Genomic DNA, 27,046 nt, shown 5'->3' on the forward strand with positions numbered 1-27,046 from the left:
AACCTAAGGAAGGACAGGACACGCTTTGGTCCTTCAGAGGAGCTCTTTGGGGAAACCTTACCAGCAGCCACACGCAGCACAGAGCCCTCTTCGTGCCCTGCTGGCAGGCAGACCACAGACTGGGATCGGTGGATCCTCTGAAGGCCTCCCCTCCAACTCAACACCAGGATATCACTTGAAAGGGCAGAGGAAATAGGAGGTGCCCATTTCTACAAAGCACTTCTGTGCAACACAAAGAAATACAATTCATAAACAAAAGATACCTAAAAGGCAAAGCTGCCAAAGCTCTGCTTGGGCTCAGACAACAGCTCCAGGCAGCGTTTTTCACTTAATTGAAACAAAACTCCTATCAATACAACTTGAAGGCGTACCTTCTGGCTGGGAACGCATGGGCTTCGCTACATTCACTTCTCAGTTTGTCAGCTGCCCTTTCAGCTGCTCCTCACTGCCGGGATGCGGCTGCACCAAGAACTCCTCAGCCTGTCCTCTGCCAACCAGAGAAACCTAAACTCTTAATTTTTAGACCAGGTCAAGTCCATGGCCATTGTTTTCATTGATGGAGACAGAACTGAGAGTTCTGAAGAGCGATAATTAAGGTGATTCTAGCAGATCTCAAATGCACTTTGTGAACCATTTGATGCCATGCAGATGCAGTTGTGTTTTTTTGGTGAACAAAAGCACGCAGGGCAGGGATGATGGCAGCAGACTTTAAGCTGTTAAGAAAAGGTTACACAAAGGAGTGAGAGCAGTTCCAGCTCCGTTCACTGTCGCAAGGCTTCACTAACTGAACAGACTACTCCAAGTGTATTTTGCATTGCCGTCTCCTATTCTGCAGCTGCCAGTAACTTCTGTCTTCCTTAATGTTAAGTTTGATCACTGAATTATCATGTCTAGACAAACACGCTCCCATTATTAAATGTTAGACAAGTCTACAACTTGTGTAACAGTGCTTTATAAGAGTGTGTTAGAGAGCAGACTCCTTTAGCACTAACTTCATTACTCCCTGCTGGCAACAAAACCACACGCAGGCAGCATCTCTGCTTTCAGAACTTCCGCATCACATGAGCAGTGAGCTGGGTGCTGGGGCACAGGAGAAGGGAGCTCGGGATCCCAGCAGCAGCATGCATGTTGTGCTGGGAGATGGAGCTCAGCCAGTGCAGCTGGGCAGAACCACAGCTCAGTGCCTGGAGAGGAGCTGCTCTGCATCCCTGCTGAGCCAACATCCCGCTCCCCACCCGGCCAGGCCATACCCAGCACTGCACCAGGTGAAGCTACGGACATCCTTGTTTCCTCCCAGTCCCACTGCATTTCTCTTAGATTACTTACAAAGGAGTGGGGAACCAAGAGACCTGCAGGAGCAAAGCCAGCTCACAGCTTTGTAGCACTGCTGAATGTCCTAAGCACCAGAAAGAGGTAAGGAAGCAAGTTGCCCTTTCTTTCAGACACAATACAAAAGAAGCCTTAAGTGTGTCATTACCTTTGCCTCTGGTACCAGCTCCTTTCCTTGACCCAGAAAGCAGCTACCACACCTACCAGGCGAGCATCACAAATAACTTCTAGGGAAGGACACCATCCTACTCAGAATCAATTGCTGACAAGTGAGCAGTGTGCAACTGCTGTCAGGAAAGAAACTAAATTAAACTCTGTACATTAGCACAGAGCTGGCTTGGTTTTAAATATTCTCCTAATAATGAAAAGCCCCCATTCAGACTCAGCTCCCACGCACTGCAGGACCACAACCCAGAACCAGGCTCCCGGCTTCACAGACTGTGGAGTACTAACGAGCAAGCGTGCTTCCAGGAGCTCAGGGAAGTCTGTGATAAGATCTGGCTTTCCCACTTCTTCCCACACATAAAGGCTTTAATAAGCTTAAACAAGCGCACAAGCAAACAAACCCAGAATTACAAAGAAATTTAAACTCCTGAGCTGAAGGCTTCTAAGCAGCTCTGACATCCCCCAGCACCGGGCAGTGACAGCAGAGGGTCACAGTGACACCCACAGCAATGGCAGCTCTGCACTCTGCAGCACCGCTCCACCGCTCGGGGCCAACGCTGCCGTCCCGGCGTGGGACCTTCTGCCACGGCACGGCCCTAAAGCAACACGTCCCCACATCGTCCCTTCCATTTCCACACAGCGGGAGCAGACTCCTGCTCCAGGGCTGGAGGGTGTGCAGCACGGGTTTCTACCACACCTACGTTCTGGTGCTCAAACCCACCTCGGTCACCGCTGGGAACGCTGCAACTTTACGGGCAGACACCGCCCTCCCCCCAGCCATGAGTGCGCTGCCATTGCTTTTGTTTTAGTTTTGCTGTAACACACCTCATACGTAACCATTCGTCTGCAGGCTCTTCCAACAGGGGCTCACGTGCTGGGAGTGGTGGTGGTGTCATTCTTTTATTAAGCTGTCATTGGTACTGGTTATTTGGTGCATCCAAACCAAAATATTAAATCTGCAAGCTAAGAGAGCAGCAACACAGCACATCCGTTGTAAACAATTTATTATTATTTTCTACCTCAGTTACTTACAGGAAAAAAAGTCATAAAAAAAAGAAAAAAAAAAGCACAGATGGACTATTTACAAAAAATGAGAAAATTCACAACAGCTGAAATGTTTGCAAATCATGCACACTAAGACAAGTTCACAAAAGCAAAGCAATTCATAGCAAAAAAAAAAAAAACCAAAAAAAAAAACCCAAACAAAATAATAAGAAGCCATACAGATTAAAAAAGCTATTGCCTGCAGGAAAGTAAAAAGGAAACTAACCAATCATTACATCAAGCATCTTTAATGAAATGAACAGCACAGCCGTGTATCGCAGAGCCTTCGACACCGACATTTTAAACAGTGGATTAACAAACATTAAAATGCATTACAGTTCTACTGTAAGCATGCAACTTACTTCTCACAAACTTGTAAGGTGGGTAGAAACACTAAAAAACGATACCATGTGTGTCTTCTACCCAAACCAGCAGAATCTGGTCTCGTTAAAGCGGAGCCAATGGACAGCAGCAGATCACAGGTTTGCAGTTTGGGCACTCGGGTGGAGATGGAGAGGTGCAGCACAGCTGAAGGCAGCACAGTGAAAGCCCCTCCCGCCCAAATTTAAGCAATTTGCAAAGTCTGCAAGTGAAAGCGATTGCAGGAGGAGGTGGAAGCATCGCCTGCTGCAGGAGGCGGGGGGATGGCATTGGGGAGATGGCACTGCGGGGTGGGACACTGTGGTTCAGCGGTGGCCACGCAGAGGATACCGACCCCAACCCCGTGGCAGCGGCTGCCCCGTGCAGAACCGCCCCGAGCACGGCCACAGCACGGGACGTGGGCAGGTGCTGCAGTGTGAGAAGTGCTCCTTGGGGATAATTCAACCCTGATTCATTGGAACCCCAGTAAGAGGAAGCGGTGGCCTCGCTCCGCTCCAGCTATGATTTGTGCTGCTGCACAACGAGCCAGCATCTCCTGGGGCCAGTTGTGAGGCCCAACCATCATTTTCGCTCCCTGCATACAATTATGCCTAAGAAGTTTGTGAGAAGTCATGCCTTCATAATGCCCCTCTCCCCAACCCTGTGAGTTACATTCCAAGTGGGCATTAAAAACTCATAACAAAGCAGAGGGAAAAAATAACAAAATTAAAAAAAAATGATCAAAAAGCGAACTCAAAGCAGTGAGGATATGGAGCCTTTAAAAAAATAAAAATAGGTAAAAAGTCCAGTCAATCAAACCAGCCAGCAAGAGCAGCAATTTCTCAGTGGACACTGATATTAACATGGACCACCCAGGCTTTGTCTGTCTCTCTCTCTCATTAGCACTGTAGTAAACCCCGATTAATTTGTTATGCATCTTTAAGAACTAGTTGATAAAAATTATGTCTTGTGAAATCGGCAAATAGTCTGCAAAGTGAAATAAGAACAGAAATTAATAGATTAAACTGAAAAGATAAGTCCCAGAAATAAAAAAAAAAAAGAGACAGAAAGGGAGCGATTTAAAAAATAAATAAATAAAGAGAGGCTACGTGCTGAGTTGTAAAGGCCGTGAGGAGGAACAACGATGGGAGAAGACAGAACGGTCGCCCAAGTGCCTGTGTGGGCACTGCGGGGCCCAGCGGGCAGAACGGCAGATGTCAGACCCTCCAAATGGCTGCCCGTGTTCACCTAACGCCCCACGCCCCCCTAACACCCCACATCCCACCCAACGCCCCGTAACCCTCTCCCAGCACCGCAGCACTCACTGCCCCAGGCGCTCTCCCGGCTCCACGCAGCGGACACCGCGCACCGCCCGACCCCCCCAGCACGGCTGCAGTCCCTGCACTGCCATGAGCTGCGGTGCTCCCGGTGCCAGCCCTGGTAGGAGCTGCCTGCCTCCCCTCCCACACCTGTTTCTGAGCTGCCCCCAGCGCAGGCGGCACGGCCAGGCTGGCAGCTGAGTGCAGCGCTTTCTGGAAGTAACATTTCCCTTTGGTTTTCTCCTGTGCCACAATCTCTGCAAGAGATTGGACATAACCAGCAAATCATGGGAAGATCTGCTTGGAAAAACCCAAACCTTCAGGACAGTGTATGTCAGGATGGCTGGAGCCCAACACACCTCTGTGTTCAACAGCCAGACACACTCATTTTAGTTATGTTTATAATTAAAGCCACCTGAGCTGTGCTGATTTTCACCATGTAACCTATCGAAGCTCTCTCTCATCTCTGCTCTCGCACAGGTCAGAAACCCCATGAGCCTGTCCTGCTATGGGGCACACAGGGCAGCAGCACTGCCAGCCGCCCCAGCAGCACACTCTGTTCACTGCCGTGCAAAGGGCAGCAGCACAGGTGGGGAATGGGCAGGTGAGCATAACATAGAGCTGCTGCATCTGCAAAGCCTACCAATGGAGAAAAAATCAGACACCGGCTTTCCTCGATGCTACTCATTCTGCAGACACCAGTTCTGCAGTGCAAGGACCTCATTCATCCTACGGATGTTAATAACACACATCCACCGCTCTGTGTGACGTTCCATCCTACTGATGCCACAGCCATACCTGCATCCCATGTGCCCAAGGCACAGCCAAGCCCCGCTCCTCGTCCTCTGTCCCACCCAGGATCAACCTGACGAGCGCTCAAGAATTTAATCTGCTGCTGCAGCACTCAGGGAGGTTATCTCCCAGTAAGCACCGACACAGCGGCTGTAACTCAGCACACCGCACTGACCGCAGCAGCCACAGCTCTACCTAGCAGATGTCCCTGAGAAGCACTAAGGTGAAGGAAAAAGGGCTCTGGCCCTGCCAGCAGCACCCACAGACCTGGGAGGGGAGCACAGCACACAGCCGGAGCCCAGAGAGGGGAGTGAGCACAGCACGAGATGCTGGGAAAGGCACAGCGGGCACCGAAGGGGGCAGCAATGCTGGAGTGCAGAGCTGCCCTCCCGCTGGATGCGGACATACTGCAGCACGGGGTGTGTGTGCAAGGCTGTGTGTGTGCAAGGCTGTGTGTGTGCCCGGGCACAGAGCTGCAGTATACAGAAGAACCTATTGGAGGGAGCTAACAGCCCTGAAATCAGTTCTGCCACTTCACCTTTTAACTTAAATTTTGTTTTCAAATAACCAGTACCAATTTCCACGTTAACAAAGATGTATTAAATATATGTATCTGTATGGATATATTTTAATCACAAAAAAACTGCTATGTGAGATGCTCCCTGCAGACCTGCCTGCCTCAACCTGCAGCTACGGACTGGGAAAAAAAAAGAAAGGAAGGAAAAAACTAAAGAAGGAAAGAAGGGAAAAAAGAGGTGAATCTGCAAATGAAACGTACGTACCTGGAAACTGATAGCTGTAACTTGGGGCAAATCCAGGATAACCTCGGCCATACGTCGCGACAAAATTCGGGTAACCTTGAGCACAGAAACATAAAAGTAAATGAACAAACAAGTAAAACACAGAGAGAAAATGCTTTAAGATCAACAAAGGCTTTCTGATTATAAACATAATACAAAATAACACCGAGGATGGTCAGAACTTGATGTGACAGGGAACACGCAGAAATGAGATTTATTCTGCTCATGCAAAATGCAGGAAAGATTTCATTATCATCTGGAATTGAACCATCCAGAGATGGAGGGCTGCTGATCACCTGCCTCGCATGAGCGCTGTCACTGCCGTAATTAACATGCACTTTGGTGCCTGAAGCCCAAGGACTGTGCATACTTGTTAGCTGGAAGAGTAAATGCCAAATGCTAAGGCTAAACACATAACACAGGTTTGCCCTGACATTTGGAGAGCTTACAATGAATGTACTTTGCTTCAGAGCTATTGACAGTTGGAGATTAAGGTAGTAGTAATTCTTTATCCCAGGAGTGTGAAGGACAACAGTTAACACATCAAAGAGTCGGAGGAGCCGCGGCAACGAGCCAGAGTCAAAGGCTTTTAATTTTTCAGGAAAGTAAAACCCAGAGATGAGAACCGGATCCTAACGGCATCGCTCAGACACGCATACCAACCTCAGGCAGCTTTTGAAGTCGTATTAGGAGAAAAATACCATTAGAGGCCATTTCGCTAATGAAAACGTTGGAGGAAGCGCACGGAGGAGCAGCGGTGCCCAATGAATGCAGCGGGTGGAGGGCAGAAGGATGCTGCCATGGGCAGAGCCGTGGCCTCACTGCAGGCACTGTGCTGAGCAGACTGGGACTGCCCTGTGCCGAAGCAAGGAGGGGCTGTAACGGCCGCCCTGCTGCTCATCCTCAGCATCCTCCGCTCAGTGCTCACCAGCAGCGATTCTCTTTTGCAACTCCAAGGCACAAAGTGCTACACAACACTCCCCGTGTCCACCAGCATCAATTAGCGTGCCAGGAGTCCTCCAGCCTTCAGGAAAGGCCCCTCTGGACCAAGGACCACCTGCAGACGTTTAGTGCTGCTCCATCCAAAGCCGAAGGCGTCCTGCAGTAAGGGCAGTGCAGGAGGCCTGGCATCCCCGCAGCCGCTTACCCTCATGCACACCACATCCCACAGCAATTCTCCTGCCAGGGCAAGTCCCTCCGATTTGATGTATACATATATATAACGTACTGTTAATCATCATCTAAAACTGGAAGATAAGAGTGCTTGGATGAATGCTGATGAGGGGGTTAGGCAGTGCCAGGGGACGGCAGCCCGTGGCCGCCGGACAGCACTCCGGCTTTCTGAGGTTCGTCCACCCCGCTCAGCTCACACGTTTGTTTCACAGCTCAGCAGCTGGATTCCCTCCGAAATTAATCACTTCTGGTGCCAAATCAGATCTTTCAGAGTTGCACTTTATGAAACTTTTTTCCTTTTCCCAAGAAAAACCCCACTGCCCCCATACCGACAGATGGATTGTTTGCCAAGTGAGTAACAGCGCTATGAGCACCGTGAGCTCCACGACCGCCCCGCCACAGCGCCGCCCCCCTCCGAGGCGCTGGGGGGTCTCAGCTGTATCCCCGGTGCTCAGCGCTCTCTCGGTCAGACAGATGGAATCATAAATTTACAATACAACATTACTTCAATTTTCCTCTTCATTTACTGCTGCAGTGCCCCGCTCTGCTCTAACGAGTCGAAGCCCGATCCGTGCAGGGGAAATGGGCTGGCTGAATATCAATAGTGCATTAACACCAGGCCCATGTGGCTGCTTCATCAAGCCAAATTACAGCCATGCTGACCTATCCACCATTTCCATCAGATGCCATAGTCATCCTATGCTGGGCAGCAAACAGTTTATTTGCTCCAGCACTCCCAGTGAATGACCCAACCCTCTTACTACCCCTTGCTGCAATCCAAGAATCCAAGGTTTGCCCAGGTTGCCTCTTCTGGTGCAGGACCCCGAGGCCTGCTCCAACTAAAAGCCCAAAGCATGCTGACAACACCCAACTCCTTGACCCCACAGTACCACTCCAGAGGCAGTGGGCTGAGCACACCAGCTGCCCTATGCAAGGTGACAGCAATAGCTGCAGTCACTGTGCTGACCGCCAGTGGTCACAGTGATGCTCGTGTTGGAAGAACACCCAGCGCTGCCGCTGTCACAGCGTGCAGTTGGTGCCCTGTCAGGGAGAAGGTCTCCTGGAGGAAAGCAAAGGCTCTGCTTCCAGTGCAAGAATAGCTGCAAACAGATCAACATTGACCTTTCCACTTATGGTTTATGCGAGGGTTCCACAACATCACTGGTATTAAAGCCCACAGTAAAGGCCAGTCATTACAGGCATGTCACAGAAGGGGAAATGGAGCAGAGTGCTCTGTCCTCCACTGTGCCCATGGGAAGCTGTGGCCCTGGAGGCTGAGCTCCCGGCCTGAGGTCACCGGGGCAGTAGGACACCAAGCCAGGACCTTGGCTCTGCACAGTCCCCACATTTAGATGTTGTGATCCAGGATGGACAAACCTCACAGCTAACGTATGGATGCATGGAGTGAGTGCTTTGGAGCCTGGGGACTTCTGCTTTTACACTTAATTCAAGAACTCGGACAGTACAAGAAAATTATCATCTCCCCATGTGAGAATTGCTCCTGTGGTCCAAAAAAGCAGATCTGTCCCAGTGCAGGGGCAGCAGAAGGCTGGCAGCTCATGTTCAATACAGGGCTCCCCTCCCCACTCTGCCTCACAGGCAGCTGCTGCTCCATCAGACAGTCTGGTGGAAAAAAGGAATGACTTTCTTTGAAGGGCACAAGCTTCTTTTATGCATGAGTTCAGCCTACCTCACCTGAACGTGTGCAGTAATGCAGAGCCCCGGTCTGCCTGGCACAATGATATAAGCAGCCTGGCAGAGACTTCCTGAAATTTGGTGTTCCTATCAGACATTACTTCAGCAGTCTCGGAGCATAAACCTTATGGGCTGTGCTCTGTCTCTGGAGGGGCTACTTTAATATTAAACACCAGAAAGCCGAAGGTACCCATCACCAAATGAAGCTGACGCTGCGGACCCCAGCTCAGACAACGCAGGGCAGCAGTCATCCTCAGCCCCTGCTGTCTCACCAGAAGCACGTGGCAGCACTCCATCCCAGACACAGAACTGCTGCCAGGGGGAGGGAAGAGGAACGGAGCCCACCAACTCTTTTCTTTGTCCCTCTTTTTTTTTTTTTTTTTCCCCCTCCCGAGAGCAGAAGGCAGGGGGTAACGCAGCAGCACCTACGTGGCCCCAGGTGATGAGTCTGCACCAGGACAGCAGACAGGGAAGGGCTCCTGGGTGCAGTGTGAGCTTTCAGGCCCCACTAGCTCTGCCCAGCTGACCACACGTGTGCTGCCCACCGAGGGGCACAGCGCTGCTCACTGTGGCATAGGAGCTGCCATGCTGTGGCCGGGTGGGCAGGCAGGGAGAGGAGATCACGGAACTGAACACGCTCCAGCCCGCTCTTTATGCAGAGTGGCTAATTAATGTTCCTGGCCTCCCCCCAGGACGTGCGCTTCCCATCAGCAGACAGCGACTGAGACAGCCCAGGAGCGGTCCTGGCAGAAGGCTCAGCCTGCCTGCACTCTCACAGTCAAAAAATCCTTTCAGAAGAACACTTTAATTTTGTTCCAATCAACCAAATCATCACAGAAGCGGCTGCCTGTGCACCTTTAGACCCCGGCTGCTGCAGGCTCCTCAGGGAGGCTATGATTAATGAAAAAGACCAACTTCCTTAATAGCTTTGGAGGGAGTCACTCTCCACTCTTTCCTTTGGGTTGTCTTCTGCGTTCGCTCCTCTGATTTCCTGCTCTGCCTGCAAACGGCATCTGGAGAAGGTGACCTTGGACAAGGGCTCCTGGAAGCAGGTACAGCAGCACCGTAAGAGCAGCTCCTATCCACTCTGTCTCAGCCCAGTCAAACAACTGAAGCACGGATGGGAGTAAGTCTGCCACCAGCCTCGTGGGATCTTAGCAAAGCACTCCGCTGCTTCAGACCGTCCCGGCAGCCCACTGTGCTGAGTGCTCCGCTGTGTGAAGGGTTAATTACGCCCTCCCCGTGCTGGGATGGGGCGCCCTATCAGGGCTTGGTGCCCCTCCCAGCCTCAAAGCGAGCCCTGGGGCTCATAATGGCCACCTCCATCACAGGCTGCAGCTCTGCTGGTCTGCATGCCTTTAGTTAACACGGTGCACCATAGCAAGCAGAAGACGAAAAACAACAGTGTGAGTAGATAACGAAGCATCTGGCCTTCAACATAAATCAATCAGTAATTCTGAGCAAGCCACTCTGGCTTGAAATCTAATAAGCACACTGAGGGCTGCCCTGCGAGGAGCGCTGGCTGGCCAACCCTGTGCAGCAGGTGACCACAGAACACAACCCGGCTGAAAGATCTGCACAGGAGATGATCCACACGCTGAGAACTCCTCTGTTGCTTCTTGAAGCCCGAAGCCATCTTCTCCCCCAGGAGGCAGCCATTGCTCCCACTGCACCCGAGGGCTGAGCTTTCTGTTCCGGTCCCTGGCACGGAGCCCGGCTGCAGAACTCCTCCCAGCATCTCCCGCTCACCTGGCGGAGGGGCCGCTGCCCTGGTCTGCGCCCCCAGGCTGTGCCAGCCCAGCAAGGGGCACCCAGCAGTGCCTCCCACACTGCCGGCAGCACCACACAGAAGGGACTGACTTGAATAAGATAAATATTTTAACCATGAAATGCAATCTCCAGACACTCTGGGGCATGGTGGTGGTGGAGCATGGGGACAGAAAAACAGATGAGTTGAAATAACTGAATTACACACCCCAGCAAAGGATCATTCTGGCCACACAGAGAAATGCCATTAATTCAGAGATAATGCAAACATGGCAGGGAAATCCTTCCCCATCCAATCAAGCAGTGCCTGAGGTCAGACATCTCTGCAGAACAGCCCAGTTTTCATAGGAACCAAACCCTCTGCCTTGACAGCAGCTCAGTGCACAGGCCCTGCTCCAGCCGCTGCGTGCCTTCAGCAGAGTGGTGCTGGAGGGGATGGGTGAGCACCCTCCTGCCCTTCTCCAGCAGCTCTGCCACCCCGGGCAGAAGCCAGAGAGCACCCATGAAGGGCCATGGAGAGAGACTGTGGGCTGAGATGGGGCACTTCTGCCCGAGGACACCCCCAGCTGCCCTCCGTGTGCCTTAAGGCCTCGGCATGTGCCAAGGGAAGGTGCAGCAACACAAAGGGAGCAGAAGGTTGGCAACACGTGGGTTTGACAAAAGGACACTGGCAATGGATTAGTGGCGTTTTGGCTTAGCAAATCTGAGGACAGAATATCAAGGGGTTGTCAGACTATACAGAAAGAAGAACCATCCAGGCAGAAACAAATGAGAACCAATTATAACTAAATAGACCTCCTGCACAAATAGAATTTTGCCATTAAATATCATTTATCCCATTTAATTAGTATTTTCTGGACACAATACTCTGGACCAAAATACCATTCCATCTCCTTGAAAGTCGTAATTATTGTTGTGACCCGTGCTGGGACGCGTCCCCCTGCTTTCTCTACCTTGCACGCCATTTAGGAGCCAGCAAGATTTTCAATTATCTACGCCGAACTGTCAAAGATACCTTTAAAAGAAGGGGAATAATGTGTGACTCAATTCCTCAAAAAAGGGGAAGAGATCATTTTTAGTCAGAACGAACACACCGCATCTTTCATCATTCTATTTTTGCGAGGAGGAGTAAAACAGGCTATTTAAAACATCCATTTAAATGCAAATTTTTATATTCCAGGAAGGGGGGGAGTTGATCCCTTCCCACCGCCAGGATCATTTCCCCCAGCCCAGCCCTGCTGAAGTTTGAGGCTGCACCCACGCGGGTGCTGAGGAGCGGGGTGAGCGCAGGCAGGCGCTCATTGGCACACTTACCCAACATTCCCATCCCCAGCATAAAAGCGTCCATGGTGTACGGCAATCCGCGCGCCCTTCCTCTCGTCCCTGGTGGAAACATCACTTCTTTAGGTTGTGCTTTCTTACATTCTACCTATTGAGCAGAAACATGTACAAATGAGATGCAAATGAATTCCATGTAAATGTCAAATGCAGAACTGATCTACTTAAGGGGGGGAGATTTATTTTTAGCCTTTTCCTGCCCCCACCGCCTCCCCCTCGAAGATGAACTTTCCCAACAGCGTGAACGGATTTAGAAGAGCACACGTGTGCTCCTCCCAGCACCACAAGGACGACAGAAACGCTGACTGAAGAAGTTGCTGCGGTCCTGGAAGGAAAACCCGCGCTGCGTTTTCTCTCAGTGACACTTTGCAGGCGTGGAATGGATGGAGCAAAGTCCTCAGCACAGCTCTATTACAATCGATAGCACAGAACGACTCTCGATGATCATTACAAAAAGCTCCTTTTAAAACAGGAATAAGGAATCAATATTTCTGCCCGGCAGAAACATTTCTGTAAACCCTATTAATAAATGATCTGCATTTTCTCACTTCCAGTTACTCCCACTGCCTCCGAGTCCCTCCATGCCATGGCAGTCACCTCTGCTCGCTCCTCCTGAGCCCCTGCAGCACTCCCAGGGCTCAGCCCACTCCAAGGAATGGTTTGCAGGGCACCTATGGGTGCCACCCCGTGGCCCCAACCCCTCTGTCAGCAGTAGGTGAGCAGTGATGGCAGCAGAGGGGCCCGGGGCTGTTGGATAACGTGGCTGAACATCTCCGTTCCTAATAGCCCTATCAGTGGCTGTGTGTTCATTGTCTTATGAAAACCGACCGCCTGTTTCTAGGCAACCTGATCAGCGAAAATTTCAGGTTTATACAATTTTCATTTAGGTAACATGAAGGTTAACTGACTGTAATGGCAGTATTTTAAACAAAACCACCTACTCCTCCCCTTTCTGCTGCAAATCTCATGCAGATCGTATTTACGTCGCTTGCTTGCAACACGCCCCAATGCTACAGCACTCACATTCTGCCAACACCATCACAACGAGCACTTCTTGCAAGCAAACTGCCCGAACCCACGGCAGGCTGGAGTGGAACTCCTCTCGAGTTCTCCTTTGCCACCTTCCTGCCAATGAGTGCTGGGCTCCTTAAAACAGCCACAGGGAAGGGCTGCAAGGGATGGGGCAGTGCAGCAAAGCCCCACAGCGGCACACTGTGCAATGGAAAGCACCATGGTGCACACCGGTGGCTTTAGTATTAAGGTAAAGAGAGAAGGAAAAGGAAGCAAAGACCTCTGTCAGGGAGTTCAGCAGGCCCTGCAGCAGCAACACACCAAACTGCACCCCCAGGAGCACGGGGCCCAAATGCAGCCAAAGCACCAGCACCACTGACACCTTGGCCACGTCCTGCCAACTGCTCCTTGGTGCACTGCTCATCAGACAGCCATTAAACAGGAGCGTGCCAATCTAATTTCTCTGGCCAAACTGCAGTGAGGTGACCACCAGAGGTGTACCATCCCATTCCTCAGCACATCCTTTGGGTTCGCCACCACTCACGGTACCATGGAGGCATTGGTTACACCTCGCAGCTGCTCTCACTGCAAATATGCAGAATGATGCAAGCAATCTAGCCTGCCTTGACGGACAATTAACAGGAAAATGAAGTTTGGATTAGCACCGTTAGAAACAATAACCCAGTAATTAGCTTTTGCAACCACAAAACAGCCTACTGCTGCTCCCTGAAAGACTGGCTTAATTTATGATTTTCACAGCACATGAGGATATAAAGGAAATGGTACTGAGCTGCAAAGAAGTTTTAGCCTGGATTTAAAGGGGAAGAAAGAGTCACCAACCAGTAGGAAAGAGAAATAATTTCTGAGCCTCGTAAACAAACACGCCCCACACTAAGGGCAGAAATGCTTGTTGCTGCCCAGCAGAGATGACTCCTATGTGGGGTGGGCAACGTGCAGAACCAGGATGTGCAGGGCTGGGCTGCTCAGGCTGGGGACAGCACAGCCCCAGGGCAGCACGGGGACAGCAGAGCCCAGGGCAGGCTGCCCCATGGGACACACGGCCACGCTCTGCATCTGCTGATGGCACAGACATTGCCCAGCTCTGTGCTGCCCCGAAGCCGGCCCGATGTGGGCACGAATCACACAAGCTTTTAGTTCAGCATTTCTGCACATCTTAATAATTTCCAGATTTTTTCCGCCTGCCCTGTACGAGGGATGTGCTCCAGTTTCAGCAGCCCAACAAAGAACGGTTTAAGGCTGAAAGAAAGAAAAAAAAAAAAAGCAGGGAAACGAAAAGTCACTGTTTTTGTTTAGTCTGGTTGGCAGAGTGAACGTCGCGCCGGGGTGCTCCTCCTGGGTCAGATGAGCAGTCAGAGCCACCGGAGCCCAGGATGGCTGAGATGGGAGTGAAAAGCCTCTCACACCCAGCACAACAAGATGGGCTGTCAGCTCGCAGCACCACGATGGCTCACAAAAACACGGCCAGCAGCTTTCCAGGGAAAGCAGAGCGCTCCCAGATTCACAAGGCACAAAAATCCACTTTACCACCCAGAGACAAGGCGACTTTGTCCGGCTGGCCAAGCACGCCTTGCGGTCAGCCAGGGTTGGGCTGCCGCGGGGCCGCCCTGCTGCCCCTCAACGTGAGCACCAGCGAGAGCTGCAGCCACGAGCAGCGCTGCCCCGCGATGGCTGGCAAGCACAGCCCCAGCTGGGCACGGCTCTGGGATGGAAACCCAAAGCACGCAGTGTAATGCATGCCGCAACCACAGCTTGAAGGCTGCCGGCCCCGAGCAGTGCTGACACATCTATAAAAACACAACCACCAGTGGGTCCCACCACAGGGCGAGGAGCACAGCGACAGCCCTGCACCATGGAAACCCACTCACAACAGCTGCAGAGAGGCCTGGCCCCAGCTGCCCACACCACCCAGGGGTGCAAACAGCTCCACTGCAGCACAGGTCTCGAAGCAAATGACCCCATCCCATTTCTTTTCCAGCTACTTCTGCACCCCCTAGAAAACCAGACTTCTTTTGGCAAGAACGACAATATCCTGGGGACATCTCGTTTTGGTTTTTATCTATTCCTGTATCTCCTTGGAGTTTGGAGAGAACCCATGGCCTCCCACATCAATTCCGGCTTCCATTTATTAAATACCTCTCTGGCATTTTCCTTTCACTTGCACGCCGCTCGTTTAATATTACACTTGACATTCTAAGCTTTATGGATGGCAACAGAGGCAGAACGGGAGGGATAAAAATATCCCACGTGGGAAGGCAGGCTGCAGCCGGGCCGGGAGCGGCCGCGATGGGAGCCCACACGGGGCAGCTGCCAAAGCAGCGCTATGGAGCGCAGCGGGCTGCCAGCACCCTACAGCACAACGCCAGGGAGCACACGGAACCGAGGCACGGGGCCGGGGGCACACAGGACGGCTGCCTGCTGCCAGCCCCGACCCAGCACACTGCCTCACATGTGTGCGCAGGCTCTGCTGCTCCTGCATGGGTTTGGTAATTAATCTGCAGGCACATCAGCAGCACGATGAGTCAGTCCCAAGACACGATCATGTCTCATCTCCTCCCTCGTGGGCTGCTTTTAAAATTAGTGCTGCGGGAGTGACAAGAAGAGCGCGCTCGAGGCGCCCGGATCACGCACCGGCAAGAACGCACTTCAATTATTCACAACAGCAGAACACCCACACGCTTTCTGCTCCTCGTGATGCGGAGCGCTTTTGCCCACAGCCCTGAGCAGCCCTTCTGCAGGAGGAGCCCCTCCAGAGGCGGAGATTCTGATAGAGCAAAACCCAACCCGAGGTTTGGGACAAAGGAAGGGCAACAACCACAGACACCCCTCGGTGCCCCCAGGCACACAGCTCGGCTGCAGGCTGCTCCTGATAGGGGCCAGCACCGCGCCTGCCCCCCGTGCAATGGCTCTGCCCCACGCTCTGTGCCGCTTTGGGCTGCTGTCAGCGCCCGGCCACCTCCTGCACTCCACACCGTGACGTACACAGCTGGGGGCTGAGCTGAGCTCTGGAGAAAAGTATGTGGTGTGAAGTAAGCAAACCCACGGAGTGCTTCGTGATGGGCATTCACCTTGCATTAAGCACGAGGAAAACCCTATTCTTCCTTCTCCCCTGACAAGCCTTACTCAAATGTAAAGTATTCCTAATTCGTGGCAAGTCTGCTGCTCCTCAAGGCAGGAGTGCAGGGCGTTTGCTCTCATTTAGTTTTAAGGCAGACTGATCAGCATTTAGTGACTACATGGGGAATGGAACCTCTCCTACAACCCACACTGATCTCACATAAGGCATCACCGGTGGCAGAAGGAAACTGAGTGAAGCAGAGAGCAGCAGGGCCGGGCAGGGCGAGCTGCCCCATTGCTGCCCCATTCCTGCCCCGGGACCCAGCGCTGTGCCTGCCGGAGGGACGGCCGCTTTTATTGCAGATGCACGTTGCAGTCAGGAACAATATGAAGAATATTATTTCAGTGCCCTGGGAAAAATTAGCAAGTCAAATATTGAATCAGGCCTCCAGCATATGCCAAGGAGATTGCTTTGATCTTATCCACACTAAAAGCTCCATTATTGAATTTAAAGTCTGTGAACACATATCAGACCAATATACAATGCATATCTGAATACACATTTGAGAAGCGAAGGATGTTTTGACAAAGGGAAAAAGTATTTCAGCTGAAAATATCAAAGTTTCCGCATCGATCGGAAGACAAACAGCCCTTTCCATGTGTCACAGCAGCCTTACGACAGCGCAGCGCACGGCCCAGCACTCAGCGTCACCCAGGACAAACCTCCCCGGGCGGGCAGTGCACGCTGCGGCGCAGCCTCGGCTCCGTGGACACAGAGCTGGCAGCAGCCACGGCCCACGGCCCGCACCCAGCACCGGGCAGAACGCACACTTACCATCTTGTTATTGATTTCGTGGAAGTGGATTTCGCAGACTTTTTCCACCACGTCTTCGTTTTCAAAAGTAACGAAGCCAAATCCTGTTCAACAGAGGAACAAAAAAAGGGAGGGGGAAAGGAAGACGTTAGCGAGGTCGAGCAGCTTTCCTTCTAACAAGGCGTTGTTTGCCATTTGGAGGTTGCAATGCTTTCACAGGAAGATGCCCACGTAAACACAGCTGCCCTCCACAGCGCCGCTGCAGAACTCATTGCAGCCTAATGGAGGGAAGAAGCATCACCTCGGAGGAAATTAATAGGGCTCTGTTACAGCTCTTGCATAGGATTTAATGGAGAATTAAAACCTCCTTATGGATTTTTTGATCCATCCGAAGAATTTAATGGATAGTTACACCCTGGTTACACGACGGCTCAGAAACTACAATCAGGCTATATTTTCTTTTACACCTTATAGGTTTCTAAGAGCAATCTCTACAAAACCCAATTATATGTCTATGGAAGCATATTGATTTTATCTCCTGTTTAATTCCAGGGGACTTCTCCATTAGGGCTAACTCACTGCAGGACAAAAAAACCGAGCAACCAAGAACTCGGGCAGACAGCAGCTGGTGGCTGCCCTCCCCTCACACCAAGCCAACCCTGACAGCTTCAGCAAGGCACCAGGGCCGGCCAAGCTCCGGAGGTGCTCGTTTGTCCCCTCTTCCTGAACGACTTCCTCTAATGCCTCATCAGGACATCCTGAGGCCTCTCAGCAGCCATCCGTCAGAGGGCTCTGCTCTAATCGCTCCTCTCCTCAGCACTGCTGTGTCAGAGGTGTGGGGATGGGGGCTGCAGTGGGGCTGTTGGATGCCCGCTGCCCACCTGCAGCCCAGCACTGCGCTCCAGTGGCTGCACGGCCCCGCAGGGACACACGGCACCTCACCCCGAACCCACAGCACCTGCACCCAGCATCGCCTTTTTGGGAATGCACTGCACAGGTAATGAAGGCCAATGCTCCCCTTTCTCTCTGGATCTTCTTGGAGGGATGGAAAAAAAAAAAAAAAACACTAGAAATGGTTCCAGCGCTCCTCCGAGGTGCAGCACATCGTCCAACAGCAACTGCCCCCAAACAGCGCTCGGAGCACTGCTCTGCACGTCAGCACGTACAGCTTCAAGCGTTGTGCTTAACCCAGCTCCTCTCTTTGCCTTCCAAACTGCTCCATTTAAATCCACCTTAAGCAGACGTGTAGTCACAACCGGAATGTTTGTGGTTAACCACCTGGGTGCAGCATCCCGGAGTGCCCTGGCAGTGCTGGGGCCATCACCACCGCCTCCTCCTCATTAGTAACTCATTAGTGAGTGCTGCAGCTGAGGATTTCTCACTGGGCTCCTGTCAGGTCCAGGAAGGGCAACTCAGAGGAGATGAGCATTAATACACAGCGCAGCATGACAGCCCGCTGCAGGCAGGACACGTTGTGACCAGGAAACAGGTTTCCCCTTCTCACTGCACTCCATACAGCTTAAACACGGCTTTACCCAGAAATTGCTCCTATGATTAAACCAGAGGAGCAGAGACCTGCCCAGCTTTTTGTGTTTAGAGGCTTTATAACAGGAATAAAATAAGGATCCACAGGTGTCAACGCTCATTTGCAGGTTTGTAAAGATCTAGGCCACTCCATGCAGGCAAAAAGAGGGACACGAGTGGGTCCACAGGAAAACCCAGCGCCAGCTTTGCCTCCGTCCTCCCTGGGGGAGCACAGCAGGAGAGCAGCACTGAGTGCTGGGGCTGCACTGCCTCTGCTCTCAGAGCCCACACAGCCTGTCCACAGCACCCCACTGCTCCTTAACCCACCCCAGGAGATCACCGCCCCGCAGCTAAAAAACTCCTAAAACGAAGCAGTAATGGGTCCTTCTTTGTTTCACTTATAAAATATTGGATTGCGCCTCTCAATAATTGCACACACAAAAAAGCATTACTGTATGCATGCCTTATTAGTTAGCGTAATGAATACGCGCTCATTTCTGAATTACCAAAGCTCTCAGAAACCTTCCTGGACGAAACAGACAATGACTTCTTATGAGAGGTACTGAGAGGCAACAGAGAGCGCTCCTTGGAAAGTGTATGAAAAAGATTAACACAAAACAAAGGCGGCTGTTTGAAACGGTGACAGAAATAGGATTCCGGTTGTCAAGGAGCACACGTTTTAAAATGAAATTATACGGCATCCTTCTGAATGAAGCTATTATTGGAAGCTAACAAGCTCTATTTAACAGATAAGCATTTAACAGAGTCAAACGGTTTGCTTTTTTTTTTTTTATTCAAATGAATAAAACTGAATATTCATTTGAATAATCTTTGCTGGAGAAGAAAAGACAATGAGGAGGGAGAAAGTAAAACAAGAGGCAAACTGAGTCCGAGCGAGCAGCTCCGGGCCCAGAGCAGCCCTGCAGGCAGCGACACGGCAGCCCGGCCTGCAGCAGCTCAGCAGAGGGCTCTGCTCACTGCCAGGCAGCGGCACACAGACACACCTGTGGCAGTGCAGCCCATGGCAGTGCAGCCCATGGCAGTGCAGCCCATGGCAGTGCAGGGGCTGCCCAACCAGGCACCCTCACAGGGAAACACATCCAAGGGAGCGGCTCACAGGGAGGGTAAGCCTGGGGAAATGCGTTTCCTTGTGCGCTCACAGCAGCCTGAGCTCCCCTGGAAACATCATTGATGTGCTCAAAATCACCACCCACACACTCAGTGCCCGGCACACCCCCAGCACACCACGTCCCCACCAGCCCAGGGCAGTGCCAGCTCTGCACTCCAGAAATAAGGGGAACGCTGCTCTGAGAAACCAAACAGAACCGTGAAAGGATTAAAACAACTTAAATCAGTGGGCGCCATAAATCACATGCAGAAGCTGTGCTGAAGATACCAAGTGTCAGCGCTCCTGTGTTCTGCACTTTGTTTTTTTTCACACTTGAATCAACTATATTTCACACCTTTGTCGGCAGTTGAGAAGTTTTCTGTCAACCTCAGTAAAATATAGCTGAGATGACGACACCATCACTGTGAAATAGATCTGCTTTCTCTTGCGAGTTGGCAGCTGCTTTCTTCAACCAGGGTGCTGAGTGCCCAGCAGTGCATTACAGCTGCAGTTAGGTACACCCAGAGCATCACTCAGCAGCAGTTACGTGAAGGCAGCTTACACATGGAAGGCCTTGCTCCTTCAAGCCTGCACCAACAAGGCTAATGCTGCTGTTGGCTGCAGAGGCTGTGATGGACAGAGCAGGACACTGACCACACTGGCATGCCCTGTCCCTTACTGGGGGTACCACCACCTCCCAGCAGTCAGCCCAGCATCTGCAGCATCGCCAACCACTGGCCCAGCATCTTCCCAAAGGCAGAGGACACCTCTGCTCTCCAGCCACAGAGAGGAGCTCCGGGGGTAGAAGCGGGGCAGTGAGCACCAGAGGAGACTGCTTTGATCCCAGGCTGTCCCAGGGGCCACCCCATGACATGGAGGAGGTCACTTCACCTTTCCTGCACCCACACCGCTCCCCTTCAGCCACATCAGGTCTGTGTTGTCTACTTGGACCACACAGTCTTTGCTAGCATGCTGAAGTATGAGATAGCTCCTTAGAAGGGTTCTGGGAAATAAGCTTGCACCAAGGCTCTTTTGTGCCTGCACAGTAATCCACAAGACCAAGGGAGAGGAGAAGGGAAGATAAACACGGCCCACATCATACCAACAAGCAACGCTCAACTCTCTCTCCTGCTGCCAGAACACCTGATGGACATCCACACAGCACAGGGCAGCACAGCTCCATCCCCGCCTGGCAGTGCAGTGCAGCCTGGAGCTCACAGTGCTGTGCTGAGGGACACAGACACACAGCGGCCCCCAACAACCACAGCCCTGGAATGAGGGAACATCGGCTCAGGCTGCGTTCCCCCTTTGCATTACATCTTGGTACCCGACGATCCCTTTTGTATTTGTTTTATGCCTCTCATTCTCCCCCCATCTTTAAGTTACTTAAGCAGTGAAGCACAGCAACATCCAGGCCTGCCATGGCATTATTTATGCACCTGCTTTCTTGTTTATACCAACAGTTTTGGCAGCCAGACCTGTAAACTGTAATAAAATGCATTTTGAAAAGCAAAAAAATAAAAATGAAGGAATGTGACCAGACAAGCCGGGCATAATAATATTAAGGCCCGTGTCAATTAATTTTTCCTCCTCTTGATAAACGAGCCCCATTCCATCCATTAATAATGAGGGAAGAAACAAGAAAAGTTGACACTGGTTTAATTTATTTGCTCAACTTGCCTGGTCATATTTCTCCCTGTTGCAAAGCTTTCTGGTGCTGCTGGGAATTGCAAGTGGCTCCCACACAGTCGATGCATAGATTGGTGTGAATCAATACAGTTCTGCTTTATTCACACATCCCTCGTAATCAGAAGGGAAGAAGTTCCTTAGTAAGCGATCTCACACCCGCCGGCCCACCTGCAGCACTAACACAGCTGCGTGGGAGGGAGGGGGGCAACGCAGCAGGGTCTGCTGCCACAGAGCAGAGAGGTCAGGGCACCTCCATGGCTCAGATGGAGCACAAGGACGGGTCTGGGTCGAACCCAGTGCTGTGTGGAGGTCCCCGGGAACGGTGATCAATGGGACAGCCGCTGCTTTACTCAAACTGGAGCCCCGCAGGACCCGCACAGCTCAGCCCCGCTGCCATCCCCGCACCGCCTGCACAGAGCACGGAGCTCCCCCGGCACTTCAGGTCCCACACGCCGCCTCTCCCCCACTTTCCAGTTCCTTCTGTGACGTCTCCATCTGACAACCACAACTTGGCTCATTACAGCTCAGAGCTGTTTGAGACAAGAGCTGTCAATTCTCATTTGTTATTCCTTGTTATTCCCGTTTCCTGAGCGGCACGCACAGAAAGGAGATGTTTCTGTCTGCTGGGGAAGCAATTCCCAGGCCTGCAGGCTATGCCCTTCGGTCGGCACACACCTCACCTCCACGCTGGGGCTCAGAGCAGCGATGAGATCTGCTGCACAGCACTGCCTGCACACGGGGACAGCACGAGGTGGTGGTGTGGCAGTGCCAGCACAGCAGGAGCGCAGGGCAGCACACAGCACGACAAGAGGCACCACAGCCCACTCAGCCTTTGCTCCGGGCAGTTGTGGTCCTCGGGTCCCTCACTGCCCTCCCATGGCTGCCGGGCACCCAGAGGGAGCACCATTCAAAAACAATACAGAGCCACAGCAAAAAGGGGGCACGGAGAAGGCAGAGCAGCACACGGCAGCGTGGTGCTGTGACGGGCAGAAATCGCCACGCTGCTCTGTGGGAGCAATTGCCCCGCAGGGGACGTGAGGGCTCATCCACCACCGCAGGGACCCGCGGTCACAGCGCGCCGCTCCCCAGCCACGCGCCGTGGGCCCAACGCCGGCAGCACCTCACCCGCTCTGATACATTTTTCATAACAACAAGTCTTCATTAAAATTTTATTCTATTAACATTCTGAAATCAAACCAAAGCACTGAGTACATAATGACTTAAACGCACACTACACTGCAACTTACTAAATGCCAGCTTTATCATACTGTTAATTAACAGAAGCCATTAATGCATTCACAGATCATTTAGACGCATTAAAGTTGACCTAAGAAAAACCGCACGTATGTGTGATACGCTTCTATCTGCACGGTGTCTCAGTTTCCCACACGGGAGGGCCCCCACGTGCCATATGGGGCGAGGATGGGAGAGGAGCAGCAGGGCACTGCCAGCAGGCCCAGCCGTGCCCCGCTGCCAGCAGGCTGCCCCATGGCTGCTGCCCCACACCCTGCAGCCCGAGGGCCGCACGTCCGCCCCGCCTGTCAATTCGCCCACAGTTTATTACCAAATTTCTGAAGTATTACATTTTTTTATTATATCCAAACTCACTTTATTGCATTTGACAATACAGATAATCACATACCATATGCTCTAATGTTTTGAAACCAATGCATGTTGACAGCAGTTTTTATTTGTGATGCATAATTCTATCCAGGGCTAACGAAGGCGGCGCAGCGCTGAGCCCAGCACAAACCTTCTGTCATTGGGGGATCTTTTTTTTTCCTTTCCCATTTCCTTTTCTTCATTTTAACAACAGATTTACAACACCGGGAGGAAAGCTGTTTTGCTTTTGGATGAGTAGGAAATTGGCTGAAAAGATGGGCTTATCAAAGAGATGTCCTCCAAATATTAATAACTGGTGGGGGTTGGTGATTATAATTACTTGCATTTGAAGCTCGCTGCTAATGGGGTTAGGGAAATATGACAGCTCATCCTCAAGCATGGGGTGGGCTGCGGTGTCCTCACTCCTGCACGAGCTCCACTCCATCAGCCCCACCTGGGCTTGGCCAAAAGGCACAGGCAATGGGACACACCAGGCCAGTGGCCTGCCAGGTCCTCATCTACGGGCAGGATGCAACAGTTGCCCTCAGACACACTTCACCACAACACAAAAAGCCCTTCCATTTAAAGCAGCTCTGCTGCTGAGACAGGAAGCAGCGACATGTGCACACATTGTGCACTCGTGTGTCGGTCTGCAAGGAGATGCAGAGCCGCTGCCAGCCGGCATCATCCCGCTGCACCAAAATGCTGCACAGATACAGCATCCCACAGCATGCAGCCATTCTGAGTGAGTGACACGGCAATATCATACCCGATTAACTCCTTTCAATGGAAAAAGAGCTAAAATCCCTTCAAGACAGCGGGCACCAGGGGCAGAGCTGAAATGCAGCCGCATGGTGCGGTGGAGCTGCCTGCTGTGCTCAGTGCAGCAACGGCTCCTGCTGCCTCCCAGCCCCTCATCTCTGCAGGGCCTGTGGCAGCGAGCTCCACTCTGCGGCTTATATGGAAGAGTTTGTGCTGAACCCATGGCCTGGTGGCTCTGCTTGGTGCCACGTGCCTGGGAAGGACAAGCCATCTGAGTGGCCCTTTGATGCCACTCCTGACTCACACAGCTCTATCACGAACACCGGGATGAGAAGAAACGCTGTTTCTGATGTACTCCGGAAGGGAGCAGCGGGGGCACAAAGTCCAACTAACAAGAAGCAGTGAGCTCTTATAGCCTTCCTATGACAACCACAGCTGGGCTCGAGCACAGCCCAGCGCAGCACAGAAGCCATGCTGACACCACAGCTGACGACGAGCACCTCCTGACACCCATGTTTCTATCTGTGCTCACACCTCCACAGCCCCATTCCTATCATTCCTTCCTTCCCACCCTGGAACCAACACTCAGGGACACCACAAGCAGAGATGAGGTGACATGCCGGGAAGTCACCCAAACCAGGGATGCACGGAGCACGTGCTCAGCACCCCGCAGTGCTGGGAGAGCAGCCCAGGCAGAGCCCGGCTCCCAGCACCAGCTTCAGCCTGAGAGATGGCAATGCTGCTCAAACCAAACAGGATGCTATGTCTAAATTAAGCTGTAATGACCTGCTCTGAGGTCTTTATTAGTCAGGTAATGATCATTTAAGAGGAGGTTACAATCTTGAGCCAAGGGCACCTAATACCATTACTGAACTTGTTAAAATCTGCCAAGCAAGTCATTATTTCTAACATTATTTCTTTTTCTCTTAACACAGCTTTCTACCTTTCTCCTTGCACTGCTTGGCCGTAAATCCCGGGCAGCACCTCAGCTGCTCTGCCTGAGGAGGACGGGAGCAGACGCTGTGTGTGCTTTCACACCAGCTCAGCTCTGCTGCTCTTCAGGAGGGATTTAATCCCTTACTCAAAGCAGCAGTTCTGCATTCTGATCCAACAAGGAGTACTTCTGGCCACCACCTCCTCATCCCGTTATGTCCTCCTGGAGAACAGCCAGCGATCCCCTCCATGCTCCTCCTCACCCAATCTGCAGTCTTACAGATGCTCACGTAAGGAGAAAAGAGAGCAGAGCGAGCACGGAGCTGCACAACACCATTACCAACAGCAGCACGGTGGAGGAGCCCACAGGAGCAGCCGTGAGCCCAGCAGCACAGCACAGCCCGGGGACAGCCATGGGGCAGAGATGGGCGCCCACACGCAGCACTGCGGCTCTCGGCCATCAGCACCCCAAGCGGGGGGAGCGAAGGCAGCTGCATCCCCGGGTAACCCAGCACGGACAATATTATGAATGACACGAGCAAGCTGCCAGCTCAGGAACTCATTACTGTCAAGGTACAACATGGCTGTCTGCCAGGCCCCCAGCTTTCACACTCGCTATGCCAGAACATCCACACACAATTTAATTGCATTATAATTTCAAAAGTGCTTTTCAAACTGGAAAAAGGCATTCACTGATTAACCAGCGAAGAGCAAAATTGTTTATGAAATTGAATACAAAAAGCTACAGAAATGTAATTGGGTCGTTCTAGCACCTAATTTTCAAGCCATTTTCCCACTTATTTAATCACGAGATACAAAAGGAACTAGTGAATTGACTTCATACTAATTAGATTACTCCCCGCGATACTCCAGGCCCATATTCCAACTGGTTGATAGCACTGTTTTAAAATGAACCCCAAAAAATGCAGCAGCAGCTTGTCAGGGCCGTAACGCATTTGTTTCCCATCAGCCTCACGGTACAGCAGGGCAGAACACCCGGCCAAATCCCCCCACCACAGCCCGAGAAACCACCAACTTCCCCATACAGCAATGAGGTATCAGTGCCAGACCACTGCAGCCACTCCCCCGTGGGGCCATGAAGGGCCGTGAGGCAGCAGTGTGGGGCAGCCCTGTGTCCGCAGCAATGAGGTGAGGATCTGCCTTCCAGCTGCCCGAGACCCGCTCTGTACCCAACACAATCCATGCTGAGCTCTCCCCTCCAATCTGAGTTTTATTAGGTACAACGTAATTCATTATATAATCAAACGGAGAAGGTACATTATCCAGATATTGTAGCACTTCACAGGGCATTTCATCAGCCTATCTGGGGCCGTGCCAAAATGAATTAACTCGCATTACATTTCAAGTACACATTATTGGCTGTATTTGCCTCCAAGTTTAAGCACGCACCGGCTCTTACAAAAAGAAATCTGAAATCTTTCAATTATAGATTATATTTTTTTAAAGTTTGCTTTCCGAGAGCCGTATCTTCTGCACAAAGGAACCAGAACACCTCACTGCATTCCGGGAAGTCACCGGGATTGACCACGGGATCAAAAGTTCGCAGTGTGTATTGATGCCCAGAGGTGAGAGCCCGCTGCTCCAAAGCAGTGCACAGGACTGCGGGTGCACCCAAAGCAGTGCAGGATGGGGGGGCACAGTACAGCAGCACAGCATCACTGCTCCCAGAGCAGCACCGCCAGGCACAGCCCTGCCCCACTCACACCCCACCCCCAGCTTAGGCACTGCAGTGTGCCCAGCCTGACACAACGCCCAGCAGCACGCACAGACAGGCTGGCGCTCCGTGTGGACTCGCTAACCCATCCCAGGCTGCTCCCACACCAACAGGGATGGAGCCTCGAGCTGCCCGCACAGCGGTACACAAAGAAACAACCAGGCAGGGAACAACAGAAACTATTCCAGGAATTGAGACAAATGCTGAGGAGGGTCAAGGGAAATACCAGCAGAAATGAGAAGCTTAGCCTCGGGTTAAAGCAATACCTCTGAGCAGTGCAGTGTGACCCCTCGGGCTATAGCTCCAGGCAACACATAACATTCTTGGACAGCATTAAACCCTCAGCCAAGGCCCCATCCCGCTGCTCGTGCACCGTGTCAGTATTTGCCCGAGCAAAGAATGCACGCTACTGTGAGAAAGTGCCTGGCTATGACAGATGCTTTGAACACATGCACCATTTGTTCCTCTGGATACACATGTAAAGAGCAAACTCTCTGCTGAGCTATTCCTGGAAGCCCGGCCCAGCGCTGCTCAGCCAGGCAGGAGCACAGCACAGCCCGGCAGCACTGCAGCCTCCCTGTGTGGGGGTGGACCCACTGCCCGCTCAGCCCCTGTGCCACCGCCCGAGCAGAAGGGATGGGGGCAAAATCCCTCTTGTTCATTCCCTCAAAGGCTGTGCTTTTTTGCTCGAGACTGCAGGCAAAGAGATAACATCAATTCCTTCACGACATAAATGCTCATCAGAGCAAACAGGTTCAGGTTGAGCACGCACTTCAAGTAGATGATGAATAACATTAAGATAATCACTTTCTTACATATATATTTAGAACTGCTATACATGAGGAAAAGCCCTCATCAAAGACATTAACATCAGTTAGAAATTCAGGCCAGCTTTCCCTCGACAATGAGGACCACCTGTGGATGTGGCGGATGGGGACCTGCCCCAATGGCAGCTCGGTGCTCCTGCAGCACGTGGCACAGCACTCCCCAGCAGCACCCCGGCAGTGTCTG

General features: G+C 52.0%; 1 protein-coding gene across 14 annotated transcripts in view; it reads right to left on the reverse strand.

Annotated features, from left to right (window-relative positions):
* MSI2 (musashi RNA binding protein 2) overlaps positions 1-27,046 on the reverse strand; it is a 188,021-nt gene that overhangs the window by 30,799 nt on the left and 130,176 nt on the right. For 13 of the 14 annotated variants that reach the window (XM_046902748.1, XM_040650540.2, XM_040650541.2 and 10 more), the window contains 3 exons: positions 16,704-16,786; positions 11,759-11,873; positions 5,792-5,866 (listed from right to left, as the gene is read on the reverse strand). In XM_046902748.1, coding sequence (XP_046758704.1) covers positions 5,792-5,866; positions 11,759-11,873; positions 16,704-16,786 — 273 coding nt within the window. Of the gene's footprint in view, positions 1-2,481; positions 3,886-5,791; positions 5,867-11,758; positions 11,874-16,703; positions 16,787-27,046 lie in introns of those variants that run through there. The other variant, XM_015296186.4, reaches the window with a different exon arrangement.

Source organism: Gallus gallus, chromosome 19 (assembly GCF_016699485.2).
Source record: "Gallus gallus isolate bGalGal1 chromosome 19, bGalGal1.mat.broiler.GRCg7b, whole genome shotgun sequence".
NCBI lineage: Eukaryota > Metazoa > Chordata > Aves > Galliformes > Phasianidae > Gallus > Gallus gallus.